The sequence below is a fragment of the Argiope bruennichi genome, chromosome 1 (assembly GCF_947563725.1).
Source record: "Argiope bruennichi chromosome 1, qqArgBrue1.1, whole genome shotgun sequence".
NCBI classification, from domain to species: Eukaryota; Metazoa; Arthropoda; class Arachnida; order Araneae; family Araneidae; genus Argiope; species Argiope bruennichi.
The window spans coordinates 121,005,612-121,031,472 of record NC_079151.1 but is presented as its reverse complement, the minus strand read 5'-3'; the positions used below and the strand labels follow the sequence as shown (position 1 = coordinate 121,031,472).

The 25,861-nt window shown below is 31.2% G+C and overlaps 1 protein-coding gene across 6 annotated transcripts in view; it reads right to left on the bottom strand.

The window, feature by feature from the left end:
- Positions 1-18,190: 18,190 nt before the first annotated feature.
- LOC129967812 (teneurin-m-like) overlaps positions 18,191-25,861 on the bottom strand; it is a 603,259-nt gene continuing 595,588 nt past the window's right edge. For all 6 annotated transcript variants that reach the window (XM_056081934.1, XM_056081917.1, XM_056081925.1 and 3 more), the window contains 3 exons: positions 25,119-25,427; positions 21,580-23,179; positions 18,191-20,658 (listed from right to left, as the gene is read on the bottom strand). In XM_056081934.1, coding sequence (XP_055937909.1) covers positions 19,790-20,658; positions 21,580-23,179; positions 25,119-25,427 — 2,778 coding nt within the window. In that variant the 3' untranslated portion in view covers positions 18,191-19,789. The remainder of the gene's footprint in view (positions 20,659-21,579; positions 23,180-25,118; positions 25,428-25,861) is intronic.

Here is a 25,861-nt window from a genome sequence, read left to right as displayed (position 1 = left end):
GTTACAGATGTTTATTTCAGTTTATTTTAATAGAGAATTTTTACTGTCAACCAAATATGAATATTTAGAAAATACTTAGTGAAATTATTATCAGGTTTTCTTTGTAGAATATTAATTCTTTTTAACATGATAATATTTATAGACAAGCATAGTATCTACATCTTATGTAGGTAAAGAAAAAATCGTTCAAAACTCTCCATTGAGAATACTATAACTAAAGCTACCAAATGTAATATATAGTTTCTTATTTTGTGCACGTCATCATACGATGTACATGATGATGAAATGTTCAAAAGGTTCGTATATGACAGATTGTTAAACCTAGAGCTACCAAATGCAATATATAGTTTCTTATTTTGTGCACGTCATCATACGATGTACATGATGATAAAATGTTCAAAAGGTTCGTATATGACAGATTGTTAACCTAGAGCAACCAAATAGTTTACATATATAGTTTCTTATTTTATGCACGTCATCATGCGCCGTACATGATGAAAAAAAATCGTCCAAAAGCCTCTACATGGCAGATTGTTGAATTTAAAGCTACCAAATGAGATTCATAGTATCTTATTTTGTGCACACCATCATACGACGTACATAATGAAAAAAAAATCGTTAAAAATGTTCTATTGTGCTCTGTTGAACTTAGAATATCAAATGCAATACACCCATTTGATAATATGCGCCTTATCATGCGATGCAAGTGAAAAAATGGTTCAAATCAAGAAGACTGTTGGACCTAGAACTATCAGATACGACATTTAGTTACTTATTTTGTATTGGGTACTCAATGAGATGCAGTTTTAAAAATGTTAACTAATTCGAAATTAAGGATAATTAAAAATTTAACCTTTTTTTCATTAACTTCGAAGCATATTATATCACAAAATTATTTTCAAGTCACACTAAAATTGAAAAAGAAAATCTTTTCACTTATATGAATTTAATCTCCTAAAAATTCTTTTCACTAATAAATATTTACAGCAATATATTCTAGTGGTTTAGTTACTGGATTTATACACATCCATAATGCAGCGGTACTAAATAATTGCCTGGAACATTGGCTTTCTTAACTACTAATATGGAATGTGCCTAGAAATGATGTATTGTTAGTTGATAAGACAGAAATTTACAAATTTTACGGAATCAATCTATTACAAATTATTGCACATGTATATTAGAGATTTTATATGTTAAGAATAAAAACGGATGTAAAAATATTACTTCTGAAATAATGTCTAAAGAAATAACTTTCTTATTTTAATTTTTAAAATTGGAAAACGCATCTGATAGGTGATTTTGCTAAAATAATTATTTGTTTTAATTTTCATCATAGCAATAAAAACATTATTAGAAATTCTGCATTGAATTAAATTTTAAAAAATATTAAAATTAGAGAAAACGTTATTTGATTGATATCATTAGAACTAATACTTTGAGCTTTGAGACAGAGTTGAAATCATTTTTAACTTTAGTATTTTGAGAAGAAATAGCTAAAAAACACCAAAAACCGCTTATTTTATTAATTGTCATATCTTAATTAACTTCTAAATTTTAAGACATAAATTTGGTATTGAACTCTTTATTGTTTCGAAAAGCACATGCGGCGCCAAATTTCAACAAGAGAACGAAAAAAAAAGTAATTTATTAAGTGCAAATTTGCATTTAAAAAAATGCTAGCCTTCATCTTCATCTGCATATATAGATAGATATATTTTTCATTGTTTGATAATAATTAATTGAAGGTTTATAGTGACAAATGAAACGCTTTATTTTTTTAATTATATTTATTTTCATCTGGCAATTAATAAATCATGAAAAGTAAAGTTATTTATCAATTAATAAATAATCTTTTCTTTTCAAATCGGCAATTTTTTTTAACCAGACATCATGAATGAAATCGTAGAACCGAGAGTAACCAACTCTCGTTCCGACCTCAAGTTATGAATGAAATTCGGGGGGGGGGAAGTAACGGTATTTTTTAGACCGTTTTTTCCCACGACACTGTAGGGACCGTTTATTTAGGGGGTGAGGGAAATATTCTATAGATTTTTTTCCCCTTCAACCTGTGGGGAAGACTTTCTTCCGCATTACAGGAGGTGAGAGTTGAGGTGAAAGGCGTCTTCTCCTATAAAGAACTTTTTTCTTTCTTATTTTTTGCGAAGGGGATGGCACATGTTTGAAGGCCAATGCCATCTCTACCTTGGCCTTTTTGAGAAGAGTTTTCTCTTTCTTGTCAGAAGAACAGGTATCGACTTGTTTCGATTAGAAGGGAAGTATTAGTTTAACAGGTGTTATAGGAAGTATAATTCTTGAACTGAAATGTAACTTCCAAGATAAAATCCAAGCGATATGTTATTTAGACTTTTCATAACATTTTGCTTAATTTTAATAATTGACGATTGCAGATGATCCAAAATTAAAACCAGCGGGAGCATTCCCCTCGGAACTTTCTCACATATTATCCGCTAAAGGTCATATCACCTTTAGTTCGCATAAAATTACACACCTTGGTGAAAACCATTAATAACTTGCATGACAATGGTGAACGATAGGGACGAAATATAAATATTTGGCGTTTTTATTGAATCTATCTATTTTATGTATTTGATAGCCTATTCGGTTGCCGATTGTTATTAAAATGTGATTCGAATCGGCAATCATATACCTAATTTATGAGTTGTTGTGTTTAGATGTTCTGTTTGGAGGGAAGTATTAGTTCAACAAGTGTGATGGGAAGTATAATTTTCATGAACTGAAATAGTAGCTTTAGGAAAGTCCAAACGATATGTTAATTAGACTTTTCATAGCATTTTGTCTTAATTTTATTGATTGTCATCTGTATATGATCCTAAATTAACCCGTGGGCCCTAGGGCCGTGGGAAGTATGCTTCCCACCAAATTTATCAATCTTTGTACGAAATTAGTTGGCATTAGCTTGTATATAGGTTAGCATAAGTTCTGACAAATTTTTTTAGTAAGTCAGAATTTTAGATGCTTCAGTTCTTTATCTCAGACAAAATGATGTGTCTTTATTTGTTACTTAATTATTAATTAACCAAATTAATGAATTAATCAAATTAAATGTATCTAATAAGCTAAATGAATCCCTTTTCTTATTCTAATTTCAAGCCTAAAAATATTTTAACATAATATGACTAGAAAAAAATGGTCCTTTAAAGGGTTAAAACCGGGGTGAGAATTCTCCTCGAAATATTTTCGCATATTCTCCACTGAAGATCTTAATCCCCTTAATTCGCATAAAATTGTACAACTTGGTTAAGCCTACGAATAACTTCCATGGCTTTGGTGAATTATACTGACGAAATATAACATTTTTATTGAATCTATCGCGAATTTATGTATTGTGAGATGCTTTTCGCTTGCCGTTTGTTATCAAAATGTGATAAGGAACTGTAGGTGTAGTCACAAGATCAAATACCAAATTTCATCAATTTAAATAAATGTGTACCTGAGGAGTTGCGTTTCCATGCATGCGAAAGTACAGACCGATAGACAGTCAACCGTTTGACGGATATGGTTCAAAATTTGCGAAATATCTATATTTTATATGCTGCATCTATACCGATTCGGCTGATTTTATTATCCATTTTGAAAACATAACTAACCATTTGGTATACTTCATATTTAATATATATTTCAAGTATAATTCCAAATAATACCTGCTCTTCTACTTTCTCGTACACGTCGTGTAGAGAAAGTATAGTAATCATTAAAATATTATAACTCGTGAGTTTGATGCATCTCCGGGTTTTAGGCCCCCCTGAGCTCGAAAAACACATTTTTAGAAAATGTCGGTCTGTTTGTACAAAGACAACTCAGAAACACTTTGATCTAGATGTTGAAATTTTGTACATGTTCTTTACATCAAATTTGCTGGTTTTTATCAAATTTTGAGTAAAATCTGTACAGAGGAAATCCGTCGGTCCGAATATAAGTTAACACGATCATTACAAAACGAAATGAGCTGGATAGATAAGATTGGGTGCACATATTTAACATTTATACTGTACACTCAGAAACATACTGTACTTTCAGAAACATTTAAACGCCATAATTCAAAAATGCCAAGGCTTAAATATATCAAATTTGGTATGAGAGTTTGTGACTACATGTGCAATTTTGGGTCAAATGTTTGTTTCAATCGGTTGAGAAAAACATGTTTAAAACAGAAATTCTGTTTTTGGATACGATTACCGCAGGCTAGGGATTAATAGCTTAATCGCCAAATAACTTGCCAAGGATAATACGATACATTCAGTAAAAATGCTATTCACACCAAAAGTTAACATTTCGTAAATATTGTACGTCATTGTCATTTAAGGCGACTCTGATGTAACAAATTTATTAGAAAGTATGTGAGAAATTTTGGTGAGATCAGTTCCGTTGGTTTCTTATACTAAAATGCAGTTCACCAATTTAGTAGTATCAATACGACTACATTAATACCATAATGGAAGCCGCTTAATGTGACGCGGTTCATATTATATTTCTTTTTACATTATGAAAATCTTCTGGTTCCGAGCCAAAGTATCAAATGTGACAAAAATATTAGTTTAGTGTGATGATTATTACATCGTTTAATAGTATCTGATTTGAAGAAAATAATTGATTTTTCTTTCATCTTCAATTAGTGTTACGGATTGACATTTGTGAAATTTCTAACATGGTTTCTCTATGTTTTGGGGTTCATATTCTTTTATCTGCACTCGAGTAGTCAGGATTGGTTTAAAAAAAAAAATAGCTATGCTACCAAAAGTGAGTTGAAATCTGGACAACCATAAATCACTCATGCTACCTGCGATTGAAATGGATAAAATGGAATTGATTTGATTATTAAAGGCAAAATTAAAATTCTAAGCAGGTACGTAAATTAACCAAAATGAGTCGCTGTAGCGCAGTTGAACATTTCACTCCATCTTATTTGTAAAATTTTGAAAAATCGTTAGATTTTTGTGATCAAGACCAAGTAATAAATATTGTTGATTCTGTGGTGAAAGCTTATAAACCAGTTAATAACTACGCTACCCGAACAATTGCTTTTGTATTGTGGTCATTTTACTCGGCTGCGAACCACAAGGTCCCAGGTTCTAACCTCGCACATTCCAATTCGCTACATTGGTGACCTCGGACGATGAACCTTCGTACAGCTGTTGGGGCGCCATCTACCCGCAACAAAGTTGTCAGACTCACTTGACGCAGCAACCCAAAGTCGGCAGACTCACTTGACGCAGCAACGAGAACGAATGCGTTACTGAAAATCCTCCAACAACTGGTAAAATGAATCAAGCTCTTAATATTTTGAAACATGGCATTCAGCATCGTTCAACTTTATTTTATAACCAGTTAACTGCGGAATTTATTTTTTGAGGCCCCCTCAAGTCCCCTTTTTTAAAGCCAAGCGATGACACATATACATGTTGAACGCAATACAAATAGTTGCATGGTAAATTTTGCAAAAAATCATAATAAAGCGAATAAGATTTCATTTTTATTAGATAAAGCCAGCAGGATTTGTCTCCCCAAAACTTTCTCGCATACTCTCTGATAAACTTTTCATGCCAGAGAATGCCTTATTCGCCCACAATGGTTAAGAAATGTAAACTTTTGGTATGAATTTAGCATTTTAACCGAACCTATCATGTCATCCTTGGCGAGTTATTTGGCGTTTAATCCCTTAATAGTTTCCGAAAATCGAATTTGTGTTTTAGATACGTTTCTTCTCAAATATTTGTAACAAAAATTCAACACAAACTGCACTTGAAGTCAAAAAAATCCCATACCAAATTTGATATATTTAAGTCACTGCGTTTTTGAATTATCACGTCTGCATATTTCTGAAAGTACAGACCGACAGACAGTCAACCCGTAGTTGGATATGGCTCACAATGCGATAGGCGTCTACACTATAGATGTTAAGTACTGAATCATATCTATGTATACTAGATCTCTTCTTTATATAATTATCCTGTTTATTTATATTCGAATAGCCGGACATACAGACTTCTTCTGAACAGATTTTAATCAAAATTTGATTGAAACCTGCAAATTTAGTGTTAAGACAGCAAACCAAATTCCATTCGTTAGTTCGAAGCGTTTTTGAATTATTTTCGTCACAGACGGACATTTTCTAAAAATATATATTTCGAACTCTGAGAGGTCTAAAATGTGTAGATACATTAAAATCTTCTAATTCGAATGTTTTGATGTTTTATTTACTATATTTTCTCTTAATTGTGTACACTAGAACTGCAAATCGCCCACAACAGGAAGATTTGGATTGATGTGTATACACGTTGAATGCACTTAACTGTTTAAATGGAAAAGTACAATATATAACTGAGCTATTAATAAATAATTGCCTACAAGAAACAATTAAAGAATTTTTTAGTTGTTATTTATTGAAATAAATTATAAATAAGCCTGAGATAGCTTTAATTATAGATAAGCCTGCTTCTATCCATTTTCCTTGATGTGATAAAAATATTTTTGAATTTACCCGATTTAATGTTACCAAAATCCTTAAATCCCTAAGCGATCACATTAAGTGGCCGCTATTGTATTAATATGTAAACGAATTGCTGGTTGCCGGACTAGCCCAAAATTAATTCCCACGTTACTTTAAGAAACCTTTCCCACCTCAAACCCATTCACCGTAAGACATTCCTTTACAAATTTCAAAATTAAAACCAGCCACCGAGTCGTTTAAAGCGTACGAACAAAACGTGATGAATGCCTGCTAGCGAACTGCGAAAGTAACACATCTTTTCTAATCTCCACTGATTTAATGTTTCCAGCCACCTAACGTAATGAACTCTCTAATCTGGCGTTAGGGAAAGAAAGCAGAAAGAAAGTTGAAAAAGGTCCTAATAGCTTCTCGCGTCTAATGATACGAAAGAAAACTTCCAGGGCCACCCTGGAAGGACAGATATTTTCTAAACTTTTCCCCCTTTTTATCGGCGTAGATTTTGAATGAAGATCGAAATGAAATCTTTGAAATTGAGTAGTTTGAGGGTCGTGAGGTGAGCGCTTACCCTATCCATCCAGTGGAACTGCCTTCAGATGCTGTGCTAAGCGGTTGGCCTGTTAACGCCTTTCTGCCGCGATTACACAGATTTGGGAGGGAGCGAGTAGTCATTGCAGTGACTTAAAGGGGTATTTGTTGCGATTTTTATGTCACACAAAGGGTTATGTATTGTACTCTGGGTCATGTGATAGATTAACGAAGGATGTTCGCTTCCTAAATTAGTTAACCTATTATCGATTTGACATGCAATTTTATTGACAACTAGAAAATATGCCCTTTTTGGCAGATTGTTATTAGACTGTGACAATATCTTGGATATGATTTTCTATTACAACTTTAATTAGTAAATCTGTGACAATCTCACGCACACTATCTGAGCGTTTTTTTTTAATTCTTATTTATAAATACACTTTAGATGTAAACGTACAGTAATATTAAAAGTTTTGTTTCGTTCTCTATTCATGATATTAACGAATACTCAAATCAAAATTAATTATTAAAATTGATTTGAAACAAATATTGTATCCTCAAATAGAAAAAAAAAATGCAATTCCAAATACAAAATAAAAATAATGATGAAAATAAATATTAACGATAACCTATAAAATGAAGTAAGAATATTACGAATCAGCATAAATATAAAATACTAAAAATTGCAGAACTCAGCTTATTAACTTTTGTTATAATTTGGCATAACAAATATGAAATTTACGATCCCCTAACTAATTTTTATCCATACGTAGCTTTATTCGTATATCGATAAATCAGTCAGTTTAAACATGAGAAGAAAAAATGTATATTAGTTTCTAGATATAAACTGGCCTTTGGGATGACTTCGCATCTGATAGTGATACCAACCAAAAGGACGGAAATGTTTTTAATTCGCCCGGTGTTACAGACGGCGTTGGACGATTGTATGTACTGATTAGTTTAATTTGTTCTAAAATCATATGTGTATGTGTGTGCGTATAATATAATATAATATAATATAATATAACATATTTTTAACCTTAAATTAGTTGCAGTTATTTAAATCCCTTAGATAAATTTAAACAGTAAGTCAGACATACAAAAATTACTCATTTGTAATGTAGAATAAAGGGTGGCATATGCAAAGGGTCGTAGCCCTGGGCAAATGTTTTAGAAAGCTTGCTGATTGTAAATAAAGCAGAAAAAAATGAATATACTGGCTAATGGACCCAATAAAAAAATTTAATTATGTGTGAATGAATAGATAGTTCATATTAATGTTTTAATTATTCCTTGTTGTTTTCCTTGAATCTACATATAACGAATCATATAATCGCTTCGATTAATCATCAAATGCTAATGATGCTGAAGAAAAAGTATTGAATGGAAATAAAATGTATGAAAATTTATAATCTTTAGTGAAGAATCAAATGCTTACTGAAAAAAAAAAAAAAACCGGTGTGAACGTTTCTCAAAAACTGTGTGGCGTCGCTCTAAAAACGAAGTTATCCTTCCACCGCAAATCAAATTGTGAGTAAATCCTTGAATAACATGACTACTCAGTATTTTATTTTCACACTGGATAGTTGTATGCTATGTAGTACAGTAAAGAAATCCAATACTTGCGTATTAATTTCATGGCTTTGGCGGATAATAGTTACAAAATATCAATCTTTGGCAAAAATCAAACATTTTTACTGAATCTGGCATATGATCTTTGACTGTTTTTTGGCGATTAATTACGGTTAATACTATCACTGTCTTTCAGGACACAAGCGTTGGAAGATCGTGTATGAATTTCGGATACTCCCCCCCCCCTGATTGAAACTAAAATTTGACATATAACAACTCCAATAATAGAAAAAAAAAATCACCATATTTTATATATTTAAGTCATTGCGTTTTTAATGCTCCCATTTACAAGTTTGTGATAGTACAAACTGACAGACGATTAAACTGTTGTCGGATTTAGTTCCAAATTTGATAATGAATTATATATTAGTTCCTAAATTTGAGTACCAAATTTTATTTATCTAGCTCTTTATATATGGTATAATTAAAGGGTTCAGTTGTACTCGGACAGACAGATTTCCTCGAAATTCACTCAAAATTTGTCAGAAATCTACAAATGAGATGTTAAGATCAAATAACAAATGTAAGCCTTGTAGCTCAAAGCATTTTTGAATTATTGTATTTATAGAAACTTGGACATAATTTCAAAAATATGTCTTTTGGAGACGTGGAGAAGTCCCGAGATTGAATTTTTTGATAATTGCAATACTTTTTCAAGGCTTTTTACAAGAAAGTAAAAATCAGTCAAGAATTTTTTCAAATATATCATACGCAATTTTCAATTAACAATCATCCATTGAAACGAGAAAAATAGATAATTTAAATTTTCTCTCGAATGTGACTGAAATAATCAAGCTGCACAGATTCAACGGAAGTTATTGATAGAGATGCATAATCCACGATTTTTTGAATAACAAATAATATTGCTATTGTTATTTTTAAATATGCGTTCCAAATATCTGTTATTTCAATCATATTATTAATTAAAAATTATTACTTAATATTAAATATAAAATTTATTAATTGTAATTAATACTTAATTTACTAATTTAAGTAACGTGTGATTGAATTAATTTATATGTTTCAGCTTACTTCTTAAATTTTATTTTTTTTCTCAAAACTATTAATTTAATTTATTTATTAGAGTGAACCATTTTCTGGAAAAGATGAGTTAAAAATAAATGTCATTTCTTTAAAATGTTTACTTTAGTCCTCTATTCTACCGATAGATGGCGCCAGCAGTAAACAGAGTACATGTAATCAAAGTCAATCATGTCACGAGCAATTAAAAATAATCTGTATGGAATAGTGCATCATCAAATGCGAATATCGGTCACTCCCGTAAAGTGGAGCGGTGACTTCGCACTTTCCAGTGAAGCCTCGCACTTTCCGGTGAAATCACCGCTCCGATAAATTTCAGTGATATGCAATTCAATGATACGATACGATAATTCCAAAAACCGGTCCGTTCACTTTTCAATCCAATCACAGATTTCTTTCGAGAGCTTCCATTGGACAGATCGTATCGTCACCGCTCCGGCAAATTTCAGTGATATCGTATCGATTGTTAGTTTCTATCGTGATCCAAAACCTGTAATCGAAATATCATCAGTAAGATCGTATGAAGGATTTGAATCACACCCCTCTTTGAAAAGTATTGATCACTTGTATTTGTGACTTTTTGATATTGGTTACGTAATAACCGCTCTGAAAATATTCGTCATCCCTAGTTATTGATGCAATGAAAATGTTAATCCTGTATTTAAATACAGGATTGAATATTTCGCAATACGTTATTGATGTCCTAGAAACCTGCCTTCGAAGGCGCTGTGATGGGAAATGTATACCTACTGAATGATTTTACTGTTAGAAAATAAAATTGACATTGATACTTTCTTCGACAGATTCTTAAAAACCTACCTTGAAATATACCTAGATAAATAATAATATTAAATACCTAGAAATTATATAAATGATTTTTTTTAAAGGATTATTGGTTAATGTGACAAATTTTATAGTAATTCGAATTATTTTTTCGCTGATCCTTTGAATTTTATTTCTACTAAAATTAAGGAGAATATGTTTGTGTCTTTATATGTGTTAGGGTCGTACAAAAAGAATTATTTGACCTGGAGCTGCCAAATTTGATATAATTTGGAAGTTGAGAATGTGTATATAGAAGCGATTTCTTTTAACAATTTTAATTAGAATTATTAAAAACTTAGTGAGGTTTTGATGTTTCTCCACATTGACTTTCAAAAATATTTATATACAAAAAAAAAAAAAAAATACATTTTTAAACTAATTTTTCTTTCTTTTTAATCATATCAATTTAGTTAAAATCAAATTTTTTTCCTGAATGTTGACAGTTTTTTGAGAATATTATTTTGCATAATTTTCAATAATAGATTTCATTGTTTCATCAAATATATGATAGTGTAACTGTATTACATTGTTAAAAACTAAACAAAGGGAATTTTATTTAATATCGGTGTAGTTGACTTGACAAATAAGAAAGTTTCAGTATCGTGAAAGTAAGAAGAGAGATGTAAAGGACGATTATATTTTTAACAACGCTATGGTGTCGTTAGAATAGTCTGTTTTATAAGACTATTGAAATAAAATCGCTTAATTTCGGTCGCAGTTGGATGCTTAAAAATATTTTCTTGCAATAATAATGAATATTAAAAATGCATAAGAGATTTAAGTGAAAACAAATACAAACAATATCTCCGGCAAACCAGTGAGTTGCCAAAGGTGACTAGTAGGTACTAAAAAAATGTTAGGATGTCGTTTATAAATCAAATGTATTTTTTTAAAAAAAATTTAAGTTGAAAATTACATTTATTTTTCAACTGCTTTCATTATTTAAATTCCTTACATAAATCTCTAAATTACCTGTAAAGATTTTAGATATTTTTATAAAAAATTATTAGCAAGAACAGAAAATTTAATACCTAGGAACTCAGATTGAGACAAAATTTAAAAGCTTTTATTGGTAAAATCTTAGATGGGCCCACCTCTTGGCGACTTATTTGAAATCTCTCCAAGTTGACTACTAATTGAATATTTGTTATTATTATTATTTTTCAATTAAAAAACGATACTTGAAGGCCAGAAATAATAATAAATAAAAGAAAATAAATATAATAAACAAAATAAACAATAAGAATAAATAATAAAAATAAAAATAAAATAAATAAATAAATGAATGAATAAAATAAATAAATAAAATCCGTCTAGGTTACCACATTGGCGACGTTATCGCCACTCGTTTGGCGAGAATTCGAAAAGACGCCAAGAGGTGGGCTGTGCTAGGATCCACCCGCTTTTATTTACTTTATTTTTTTCCTTCACAAAAAATTTCCCTTTTAGTGCTTACATTTAAAATTTGTCTAATAAATTAGTATTGCATTTAACTAAAATTTTGGCAGACTTAGGGATGTCATATTTATGTGCACATTAATTCACATTATAGATATACAAATAAAATAAAAGAGACTTTTTGCAGGTATATTTCTAAACTGAATTTTAAGTTAATTATATTAAATTTTTCATTTAGCTCTTTATATCCCGATGATATTTAAAAATACCTTTTAAATCATACTAATATTTTCGTAATATGACTGTTTTTATCTGATGGAATTAAAAAAGTAAACACGAATGTAACACTGACAGCAGGCAGTTGATATCAACTAAATCCAGAAATTAAAACTTTTTAGTAATTACTTTATTTAAGTCATTTTAATCAATTAAAAAATCTCCCCTCGGGTTATTTTATACCAAAACTTATCTAATGATGCCAAAATAAAATTGAAAAATTTATGGATGATGCAGTAGTATATAAAGGGTTCAATTTAATTTAAATATGAAAATACGACTTTCGGCTTTGTTAGCAATATTCATCGAATATTTATGTTTTTCATTAGAAAAATTCATATACACAATGAATTAATCTTTCTAGTAAAACAATTATATTAACTTTCAGATAACTTTCGACGAAATAGTTTATTTCGAAAAAAAGCAGAAAAAGTCCTTTCTCGATTAAAACTCTAACTTAAAAATGAATAATTGTTATATTCATTTAGAAAAAGTCTTTTTAAAAGTTCAGTATTAAAAAATGTCACATGTCTTTAGTATCGAAATAAAAAAAAGACTGCTTTCCTCTAGGAACCGAAATCCGTATGTTACTTTTCTCCCGCGTTTTCGACTTGAAGATAACGCGTACGGAGCGCCCTCTTTTGATAGTTATTGTAACTTCGTTTTTTTGTAAAATGATTTTCTTGAGTAATAGAAAATAATAACATTACAAAAAAATTTACCTATTTAAGCGATTATTTATTAAATGAATTATTTATAAAATGAATTTATTAAAATTAGAAGAAAAATTGTGCAGAATTGAAATTGGTATTATTAAAAAGATATTTTTTTGAGTTTTTAAGATAACTTAAGAATCATTTCTGAAGGATAATATTTTCAGAAAATATAGTCGAAAAAAAAATTGCTTAGTTTTTAATTAATATATCTTAATTTTTGAAAAATGATCTTATTTTTGTCTTGAGGAGCATGTGTGTGAAATTTCCCTAAACAGGATAAAAATTGTAGATTTTTATTATAAAAAAACATAGAAACAAACATTTGTTTTTATATAGATTAAATAATATAGATAAATTTAGATTTTTAAGATTTGAGTTAATAGATTCTATACCGATATGAATGTAAGCAAAATTACTTTATTTTGAATACTTTGTTTAACTCAAAATGTGTATATTATTATATATCGATGAAGGACTTCTTGCAATGCAAATATCATTTAACTGAACAATTATATAATTCGGTATATGGTGATTTGTGGTGATAAATTACAAATAAGGTTTTATAGTTGTGCCAAAATCTTGCATTTTTACTTTCTCCTATACAAAGTGGTAAGGAAGTAACAAAATTCAAATTGTAGATTTTGACCAATCTCCACATTTCACACCTCTCTCATTTTGAAAAACAAATTTTTGGCGTTATGTCACTCTGTCTGTCAGTAAACAAGATAACTGAAAAATGACTTGAGCTAAATGCCTGCTTGGTATATGGCCTTATGAAATTTGTAGATTTTTATTAAATTTTGAATGAAATCCATTCCCATGAAGTCTTTGACTGTTTGAGTACAATTAAATTTAACTACAAAACGCAAAGAGATAGATAAAATTTGGTACACAGATGTAATATTCAAAATGTATATTGTTATTAAATTTTGAATATTAAAATGCATATTATTAAGTTTTGAATCAAATTTTCAAACGATTGATCGTTTATTTGTCTGTATTTTAGATCAATAAAATGTTGTGACTGCAATTGTAAGTTCCATGTCAAATTTTGGTTTCAGTAGGTCGACAAAAATACATATTCCCTAAAATTGAGTTTAAATATCTCTATTTAGTAACCATTGCCTACTAATACCATGCAAAGTATTTGAGGCCTTACCCAAGATTTATAACTTTATGTGGGGAGATTAAAATCTTAATTTGAGAGTATGCGAGAAATTACGGGAAGACTCCTCTCGATGGATCTTTTTTTTAAACTTGTTTATGATTTTTCTCTTGTATATTTCCAGAAAATTGTTTAATGTATAAATCATACTGCAAAGTAAGACGGGGTGGGTGGGTAAAATCGTTGAACCAAGAGTTACCAAATTTGGCACACAGTTACTTCTTGTAAAGTCAGTACTCATTAAAAAATGGGTAACCATTTAATTAAAATTAATCGAAATTTTATCATTTTTCCTTGTAACTTCGGAGCATTTAATTGTACAAAATTCATTTTTTATACATCTTTAATATTAAAAAGAATAGCTTTCGAGTGATGTAGTCTTAAATTCCACATAATTTTTTTTCTCTAATCTTAGTAAATTTTAAAAAATTAATTTTGAACACACTTTGTAACAGTATTTTTTTTTTTTTGTTGTTGTTGTTGTTCTAATGAAACTAAAATCATTTCTTCACATTTATTTTCCTTTTAAAGATAAATATAAGATTTAAAGGATTTGCTTCTTTTGGACATTAACAAAAGTTTAATTTTCCTCATAATGACATTTTTAGGTTGGCATTCTTTCTGCAAATATGGAAGTAAAATTCAGCACGCAGAGAATGCAATGGCTGATGCAATCTAACCAGACGAATCAAGTTGAAACATCGTCATGCTACGATGTTCTGACAAACGGCTCGAATTTCTAACAGTAACTAATCTGATTTTTTAACTAAGATTTTAATTATCCGCTGCGAGTTTTACAAATTAATTCTCTCTGACATCGCGTAATGGCACTTTCATTGTCAGAATTAATTATAGTTCATAGAATCTTAACGAAAAATAAATGCAACATAGGAATTGCAAACTTTTTATCAAATAATTAAAACCATATTTGCTCAAAATGTGTGCCAAAATTATTTGTGCACAAAGAAAGTAAGAAGAGATTTTTAATACTTCCTTGCACTGCAAAATATAGAATAATTTTATTGATATTTAGGTGAATTATTTTTAAATCAACAATGGTGAAGGTATTAAAAATTGTTTATTTAATTGAGATAAGGCAATAACTATTATTACTACAGATTATGTTTCAATAGATAGTGCGGTTGTAGGGTTTTTTTGGGGTGACACCTTCCAGATGGTGGCGTTGATCGTTATTTAAATAGAGAAAATCGAAGCAGGCTGCAGAAATAAATGGCGTTGGGGCAACTTCATAATTTATACACATAGTGATTCTGGCTTTTCTAATATCCATAGTGTCCAGTTCCATATTGTAGATGATGTATATAGTTTTATGTAACCTTGTTTTAGTTGGAATAAACATTTGAAATAGCAAGCTAGAATTTATGTATTACTATATTACATCTGGAACAGAGCACATCTTAGATAAATGGCACATGGGCATAATATTATGTTTACTTGTCATATTTCGTTTAGAAAGCTTGAAATAAAAGCAACAAAATTTTATTTTTTTTTATCTTTGTTCATCCCTTATAATGTAATTGAATGCAATTACTTTAAAGCAGTGTCCATATAAATATTTTTTCCCCCAAGATTACTTCAGAAGTGATGAATCAACACTATACGGGCGTCAGTGATGACACATCGATACAGAACTTTTTTTTATAATAATTTATCGTACAGCTTAACAAATATTCATGTGTATAATATAAGATTATCAAATAATAACGTAATTACTTCAGCCCCATGAAATTTTGATATATCAACAAGATATATTAATTTTATGCTTTAATTTATAACACATTCAATCAATAAAATTAAAGTATTATTTAATTGCTAGAACATTATTCCAATATTCTTAATGAATTATCTTTTAAGTTTAATATTGTGTTGCTTAGAAGCTCTAAAATATGTTGCTTTGTAATTTAAAAATTGTCTGATTCTATAATTAAATATTATTTAGATTGTCCTTATTTTTTTTCAATCTTTCATTTAAAATTAATTTCTTTTAAAATCGTGAAACACTGAACAAACTCTCTGAACAGAGACAAGTATTTAAAAGTTTTGTCCGTTTGTCAGAATTTGCAATAACATGAAACTGTTTATGTGAGGAATTAAAATTATAGTGTAAATCTGGTGTAGGAAGTTAGAGAGGGCATTTGCATTGCCTTAACCCTCAAGCTGCGTACCTTGCGATTTCCGTGGGTTGGCAATCAGTCCATTTTTCAATTACATCTCGCGTTTTTCGCAGTTTAAAGTGTTTTTATTACAGGATGCGGCAAAAAAAATTCGGACAAAGTTATTACATCATAGAATAGAAGTTAATTAATTTCATTTTAATTTTTATTCATTTCTTTGTGTCTACCACTTCAATTATAATATACTTTATAATGTATATTTTAGTTTACGTATTGTTTTTTGGCTTTTTTAGAATGCCAAGCAAAAAATATATGCTATTTTAGAGTTGTCGCTGTGTTTTATGGCACTTGCCACGGACAAGCCTGCTGTTCAAAGACAGCCGGTTTAAGCCTAAGGGGGAGCGCCTCTTGTTTTTATCGTAGAACCAACTTGGGTCAAGAGTACGACTTGACTACTCACGCATCACTCATTCGCTTGCACAACACTTTTTTACAGGAGGGCACATTCACACATCTCACAGATAGAACAGGAAGAACAACCATGCCCAAACCGGGACGTCCAGATCACGAGTAAGATGCGCTACCCCTATGCTAGGACGTCGGCCTATTTTAGAGTTGTTTAAGCTAGTAAAACAAACAGTATGAAGTCGTTCGTTTGCTTAATTCTGCGTCGGCAAACGTTCTGCGTTTACTTAATTCTACGTAATACAATCTATCGTCTCAAAGAACTTGGCAAGGATGATCAAAATCCAGGAAGTGAGCTGAAACGTATGGTGAATGCTTTCAACAGCCGTAAGGTTATCAAAAAGCGAGTTCAATGAAATTCGAAGATTTCCATGAGAAAGATCGCTTGTGAACCGTGAATAAGAGACTGATCAATACAAAGAATGGCAAAATCAGAGCTTGGGTTAAAGACTTACAAATTCCAAAAAAAATCAGCTTCTCACTGAAGAAAACAAACTCATACGGCTCCAAAGACGCTGAAAACTTTTGAGACGGGCCCGCAAGTCAGCGTAGGGAGAGATTCCTTTTCACTAATCAGAGGCTCTTAAACGTCCAAAAGCTCGTAACTCCTAGAATTAAAGGATCTAGTCTGTAGATACTCCAAGCACTTCAGCAATTGTTGAACATCGCAAAAATCCAAAGTCGGCCATGGTCTGGGGCGAAATTTGGACAAGCGACGAAACTCCTCCGGTTTTGTTGGTATGAGGGCATTAAAATAAATTTTTTAAAAAATGTACCAACGGGACATTATAGAAGCTGTTGTATTTCCTTGTGCTAAAATGCACTTCGTCAATGTAAAGTGAAAGTTTCAACAAGACTCCATATCAGCTGATAAACCCAAAAAGACAGAAGAGTGGTGCAAGGTGCATTTTCAGGACATGGCATCATTTGGAGAATGGGCACAATACTTGCCGAGTCTCAATCTCATGATTGCAGTGTGTGGTTCCTTTTGGAGTCTCGGGCTTGCACCAAATGACATAAAAGTTTGGACTTTCTAAAGCAATGGCTTCCGCGGGAATGGGATAAATTAAAGGTGGAAGACTTGCGGCCCATTACTGAAAATTTCAATAAGCGTTTGCGCCTCTGCATCGCTAAAAAAGGCGGCCACTTTGAAACAAATTAAATTTATTTATTAGCTAAATTCTACTCTTATTATTATTTGTTATATTCTGTTAATTTATTTATTTTTAATCAAGTTATATTTAAAAATGTTTGTCTGGGTTTTTCTGACGCACTCTATATATTATATTAATATCGTGTAACATATAGTATCAATTCACTTTCTTTGAAAAATATTTGAATTTATTTGCAAACATCGCATCTAAATAGTGATTTTAAAGAATGGCGCAGTCAGAGTGTTAAGACTTTAGAGAGCTTTCTTAATCTGACCCTGGCTCCACCCAATAAAAATGGTAAACCAAAGCGTGTTAGGTGTTACAGTAATAAATAAAACCAGTTGAAAATGAGACTTCTTAAAAAAATTTAATATACAGTTTATTAACATACATGGCTCTCATCAATCAAATATAAATTTGCAGACCTGATTGTGCACTATTCTTTTTACAAATTCAAAAATGATCTGTGGAAAAGTCCATGGCTTTGCTTTCCAATAATCATAGCTTTAAAAAAGAATAATCTTCTCAGTATACCCTGTGGGTTGTGCAACAGCACCAGCGTCTTTGTAAGTGGAGTCGGACATTCATACAGACACAGACACACGCACATATATATATAAGATAACTAATCATCGACTTAGAAAGCGATAGTGTTAGCCAGAGGTGGGAGTAAAATATATGCATTCAATCTTTCTTTCACTCCGAGAGTATAAGTAATAGACTATAAAATGCATATATTAGTAATAAAGATTATAATAATTAAAGACTCGAAACAAAATTTCATCGAAAAAAATGTCATTCAAATGCAATAGTTGGGAATCACGTGGTCTGTCTGGATAAAGTGATAAACCGAGTAAGTATTCGACTAAGTTCTACAAGTTTTTAGCAACAATTCATGCAGAAGACAAGCCAGACTGCTACAGTGATTAAATAAAATTATGCTAAATTAAAACAGCATTCATGATGGAAATTTACACATGCAACAAAATCATCCTGTGATAAAGAATCATTTTTTACATTAGTGTTTGGTCCATAGGTGGTAAGAGATGCGTAGAAGTTCAAGTTCACTGGGCCAAAGAAAAGCCAATAGTTATCAGTCATAAAAACAAATCGGGATGACTTTTAAATGGCAAAACGTATTCCAATATATATAGATAACTACGTATATGTAAAAATAACCTTGTCAATTCTTGTTCAGCTTTCTCAAAGAATGAAGTCTACAAGTTCTCTCTCTACAATACAAAACTTTCCAGAAATATTTGTATTGTTAAATATTGGCTTGAACAGAAAAAGGGAAATTTCCATACAGTTATAGATGAAGAATAGTGATATTGCACTGCGATAAAAACGAAAACGTAATTATGAACGCTCAATCGTTATTTTCGACTACATTATCTTGACTTGAGATTGAAGATTTATTTTTGGTATCCAACTGACGCTATCGACATAAAACTCATAATCACAGTAAATTACATTATGCAGTCCTATACAGCATACAAGTGAAATCTCTTTATACAGTCACAGTGCATTTCGACCTCTTAGTATTATATAGCTCATTACAAAGGTATTATATATTACACAATGTACTATCTCTTCGTACAAGTGAAGTCTTTATACGTTTTCTTTGTACAAATTCTGTGCACCTTACTCTCACCTCTGAAATGTAGCTCATGAAAAAGTGTGTTTTTGGAAGTCGATGTGCAAAATTCGGACAGGATATCATTAAAGCTTCTCAAGTTGCACCTGGTGGTACAAACTTGAAAGTGTCAGTTAACCCAACATGGGTCAGAATCACAAGGGACATTCAGCAGAATGAATGAGTGTGTGATCAAAAAAATGAGGTTGCTTAAAACATGGTCGAAACATTAAAAAATCAGAAGACCAATAGTTACATCGTTATTTCTTTCAGCAACTGCAGTAAATTAAAAATTATCAACGAACACATACAACTTATCTTGAACCTATTTTGGCTTTCGAGGTCTGTTCCTCCTCTTCCGAGAGCTCTCTTTTTTAAAAATAATGTTACTAGGATCGTCCACAAGTTCCGGGAATTGCCCAACATCATGGATATAAGCACCATGATATTTAGCAATGCTACCACTTGATATAAGCTCTTCCATTTCCAGTTTAGACCACTCGTACATGCTCTTGTGTCCACTGATGGCAAGTTCTTTCTCCAATTGCCAAGCTTCTTCCACGGCTCTATGTTTTCCCAAGCGCACAAGCCTGCGGTACTCGTCGTCCACAGTTGTACCATATCGAATATTCAGAATCATGCTGGGACTTTGAAGCTTGATATCTACTTGACCACTTCCTCCTTCATTTGGATCCACATTGTGCATGGTCACATTGAACATGGTACCCAATCGCTGTAGCTGGTCCCAATTTCTCTGTGCTCTGCTGGCATCCTCTTGGACAAAGAAGAAAGAATCCTGACCATTCTTCGAGAAATACAAGTTCATCATATTCGTCTCATTGAAAACTGTGACAACAACATCCCTTAATATAGTTGGCCCATCAGAAACTGTGTTCACCAGAGCTTTTCCATTGTGGTTGGACAATAGTACGCCATCTCCAAGTACTGACTGTATGGTGGTAAGGCGAGGGTGGACAGTGTGGGGGAAAGTGTTGCTGATCTTTACTTCTGTCTTAGGAACAGTTGAGAACTTATGGAATTCCATGGACAGGGAATTGATGGCACAGCTGATTCCAGATATGGCTGGTGAACGTTCTTCCAGATAGGAAACTTTGCTGCAACTTTCCACAGGGCAATGAGATGACATAATGTTGTTGGTATTGAACCCAACAACAGCTAGCCAGTCTTCCAAGTCTGCAAAAGAAAGGTTTATAAGTAAGTATCTAATTTTATTAAATATCTGAGACATAATTTAATATTATTGAATATGATTTGAAAGAACAAGATTTATTGGAATTTAGACGTTAAAGGAAGCATTTTAGTGATACTTTTTTTTTAAATTACGAGAACAATACTGTCATGAATTTAATGCAATTAGCTACAGAGAAACAACTAGCCTATTTTTTAAAAAAATAAATTCTTGGAAGAAATTTATTCAAGTTTAGTAGTATAACATAATTTTGCGTCACTTCCAAAAAAAAAAAAAAAATGCAACATATAAAAGTTTAACAACTTCCAAATCTTAATTTGATCTCTTCTGAGGAAAAGATAGCGAAGTGAATACATATTTAGCACAATTAATCTTAAATTTTAAGAACCGATTTTCCATTTTTCTTTGTATGATTTTTTTAAGCTTCTGCCATATTGTGATAGAAAATAATAATTTTAAATTTCAATATATATATTTCTTGTACTATCAATTATTGACATTGCTAATATCAATACAAATACTTGATCGAAAAACTATCAACAAAGTCTAGATACGATTTTCAATGGGATGTATATGAAACATCGTTTTAAAGTGTAGATATTTGATAATTAAAATTGATTCAATTGCAACAAGGCCAGTCCTGATAATTTAACTATTGTCAATGCTAGTCATCTTTAAAAAAGTGTATTCTTTTTCTTCTAAACCAACTTCTAAGCCTTTTAATTTAAAATTAATAATGAGTTATTATTCATTAAAATATTTCAAAATAGAAAAAAAAATCTAATCTCTACTTCCTATAAATAACATCTCTTTATGGAATTACATATAAAAATAAATAAATCTACTGATTATTTTTGTTTAAATATAAATTAACTATTAAATACAGTAAAAAAATATTAACTTACCAGTTAGACGATCAGCTTCCTTGAAAGGATTGATGGGATCATTATTATGGAATCGATGCAGATGCAACTGGTATGGATTTTTCAACAATTTATGCATTGAATTCAAATCCGGAACAAGCCACTGAGCACCAAGAGGATCATAGACACGTCCACCATAATGAATCAAGTTGGTAAGTGGATCTCTTATACCACCTTGGAAATCTACTGGCAGATAAAAGTCAGGATTGTTATCAGATAACATTCTTCCAAAGGGAGTTCGGTTCATCTCTTTTATGATGACACCTTCTGCATTGAAAAGGGCAACTGGCGAACCTAAGTGGTCACTGGCTACATAGTACTTAATACCTTCCTGTTGGATATACATTAGATGGCCACTGCTGTCATATATGTAAATAAATGTTATTTCATCTTTTGGATAGTGTAAATGTGTGACCCTTTCCTCGTGTTGAGGATCAGAATAGAAAAATTGAGTGACATGGCCTCGGTGATCTTTCCTAGCTATCAGCCTATCCTTGTGATCATAATAATAAAATGCTTCATACTGATGGAGTTGGAATGCATGAGTCAACTGTCCATCAGCATTAAAGGTGAACTTTTCTTCACCTCTCTGAACAATAAATCCTCTGTCATCCACGGTATAGGGAACTGAATCGCCATACCCTAACAAACGATCACTATCATCGTATCGGAGAGACAGCTGATGTTGACCATCATTTATACTATTCAAATTTCCATTGATGTCATAAGAATATTTCCATTTGTCAGCTCCCTGGACTTCTTCAATAAAACCATCTAATGTGTAAGAATAATTGCAGACATTAGGTGTGCCCTCTCGTCCAATTTTCATGTGGGATTGCTTGACTCGATTTCGATTATCATAAACCAAATTCAGAGAATATATCTCTTTATTCCATAGAGTAACGGCAAGTACAACAATTCTACCATATGCATCCAAGCCGATGGTTTTAGAATATTGCCTCATTTCGTCTTGGATGAATATGCTGTTGACTTTAGGTCTGTGAATAATGAAATGCTGGATTTGCTCGAGTATTCCGGTTTCAGTATTGTACCTGTATTTTATTTCTGACGAACTTTTGCCGTTTATTTCCACAACTGCAGAAGACAAACGACCATCGTAAACGAATTTGAATTTGGCGCCATCCATGCCACTGCGACTGCTGAATCGATGGCGTTCTTCTTTCAAAAGTGAACCATGGTATCTGTAATCAATTTTCAATTCCACACCAGAAGCAGTTTTAACGATGGATTTTAATAAGGACTTGTGATCGTAGTAATTAAAATCGGTGCGTTCATGTCCACAGAACAGGGTAGAAAGCAGACCTCCTTCGTTATATTTGTAAAGAACTCTTCCTTTGTTCTTGGGAAGCCGTTTCACCAGGATCTGACCAAATTCATTTGTTTGTATCACGTATGGATGCTTGACACCAGGTGACAAATAAAGTTGCTTATAAAATCCGAATGATATTTGAATTGCTATTTCGTGTTTATGACCATTTGGCATCAGAATATTCTGAAGACTTCCAACGGAATCATATTGTAGGAGATAGCGACTGCCGCTGGGAAGAATCACTTCTGTAGGCTGTAAAGAAATATAATGAAAAATAAATTTTGGCGGATATTTTAACAAAATGAGCCAAAAATAATAAATAAAAATTGCTTCAACATATAATTTGCATTTTCAGAATATTTTTAAAAAGTATGTTCAAAATATAAATATAAAAATTAGTAAAGCTGAGATGTATCATAAGACATCATCGCATAGTCTCTATTTGTATATATAAAAAAAAAAAAAAAAGATTTGAACTTTAGACTTTTGAAACCAAGCTGAAGCCAATTAGGAAAAAGTCGGTCATTGCAAAGCAACCCATCCAGTAAGAAAGTACCAAACAAAAACTATTGTCTACAAAAAGGGAAAATTAAAGATTGGTAGTCAGATCGTTCAACTAAGATTCTTCAGTTCACCAAATCGTAGAGAGTAAAAATAGAAACGTACATGTGAGAAGAATATGCGGGAAAAACGGAATGATGTCAGTAATTATAATCGACTAAGCATTGTTTAGTTCTTTAGTCAATAGCTTCTCAGTAATGAGGATGGTAGTTTCTGACAAGTTGGAATTTCAATACGTTTTTTATTCCATTACCATTCAGCCAGAAAGCAATTGTTCACACTGATTATTTCAAAAGCTTATACTTTTTGATAATGAATAGAATGTACACATCACTTTGTCAAAAAATCTCGCTCGATGAGTCTTAAAAGCACCAGAGTCAGCGAGAATTGGTTAAATAGTGTAACTATATGCATTTCATCTTTCTTTGATAACTATGTGTCCTTAATCACAATTCTTTTTCGCTCCGAAATTTTCAGAAAACAGAAAAATATAATAGAATTAAATATTATTTATGCAGATTTTCTGTAAAGAATGAAACAAACGAAAATGCTACAAAATGATACAGAATGAGAATGAAACCAGGAATATTAATAACTAGAATTGATTCTTCAGAATTCATTTATTTTCAAGAGAAATATTTATAAACACTTAATTTTAAATTAGCACATTCATTGTGTAATCGATCCTTTGCTTCTACTAAGCGAGTTTGAACCTGAGACTGCAACTTTAGATTAAAAAATCTTCAAATTAGGTAGCCTGAATAGAATGCAACTGCACTTATTTCACTCAGTATGAAAGAAATTTTGGAACCATTCGGCGCGTTTTGATTATGGGTGCACCTGAGTAAAGGCATAATTTTGTTTCAAAGAGAATTTTTTTTATTTTTTATTACAGGATTCTCGAAATTAAACTCTTAAAGGACTATAGAGGACGTTGTATAGGTCATAATGGCATGAAATTTGGACAACAGAACTCTATATCATGAGCTAAAGATTTATTGAAAAAAATTAGCACACATAGTCTCAGATAAGCGGCAAAACAATCTAAACAATTTCCATACGAATCCTGTGGTTCTTCTTAACTGTTTCTATTCACAAAAATAGTGTATTTCACATGGAACACAACTAATCTTTCTTGATTTATTGTACATAACGAGTCCACATCAGTCATCTTCTAAGTTAGGGAAGTTTAATTTTGTCGTTCTTCTTGATAATTGAATTAATATTATGATAAATGAAAATAAAATGACAGATGAAGAACTAAACAAAGATTTTCTAGTAAATCGATGAAGGGCAGCAATGTATGTTATATAATTACAGATCAATTTTTCATAGCTTGGTTCACTAGGATCCTAGAATTGACCTATATTTTAAGCACATAAAATTATTTTTGAATATTTGCTTTCTATTTTTAGACATAAATAAAAATTGAGCATAACTAGACTAATGTTAAAATCAGAGTCCATACTGAATAAGTAAAACAGAAACTTAACAAATTGTTTTCCATTATTGAAAAATTGATTACAGAAAGATCTTCTTAATATATATAGCATTATGATGACATTAACATATTACATTTTTCTCCTTAATTAATCAATATTTCTTAAAGCATTCAAAATTCATAACTTACCAAAGCCGCCTTGCCATCATCATATTTGTACATAATTCCACTGCTGTCTGAGAATCGAATGTCAGCCAGGCGTCCATTGATGTCAAAAGAGTAATGTTCAGAAAGAGACCCTCTCTCCCATCGTTCCAGACGACCAAATTTGTCATATCTCAATTGAACAGGTGTTATATTTTGGCTTGGCTGCCACTGTGTTGGTCTTCCCAGTTCATCAAAGTGGACAGTGACCAGGGGAATTTGATTTTTGTCATACACAATCTCACTGTATTGCTCCCGGTCAAATTCTATAGCAACCAGAATTTCTCCATTTACCTGCGTAAAAAAAAAAAAAAAAAAAAAAAATGAAGTTTTAAATTGTAAAAATAAAATTTGGTGTATGAAAAAGAAATCTGCAACAGTATCAATGTGACTACTAAATGGTAAATATCCAATAAAATCTCTAATTTACGTCTAAATTTTATAACTTTTCTAATTGGTAAGGATGAAATTATTTTCATTTTATTTACTAAAAAATAAACTTGCCACTAAATTCTCATTAGAATAATCCTTATACCTCAAATTTGTCAGCAGAATTATTTTAAACATAAATATTGATAAAAAAAAATGTTAAAGTAAGTTATTAGCCTAAAGTTAATGTAAAATACACAGAAAAAGAAAATATATACTTTTAAATAAATCATGATACACACAATTTCTTTATTGTCTATAGTTTTATTCTAAATTATAATAAGAAAATCTGTTGCACC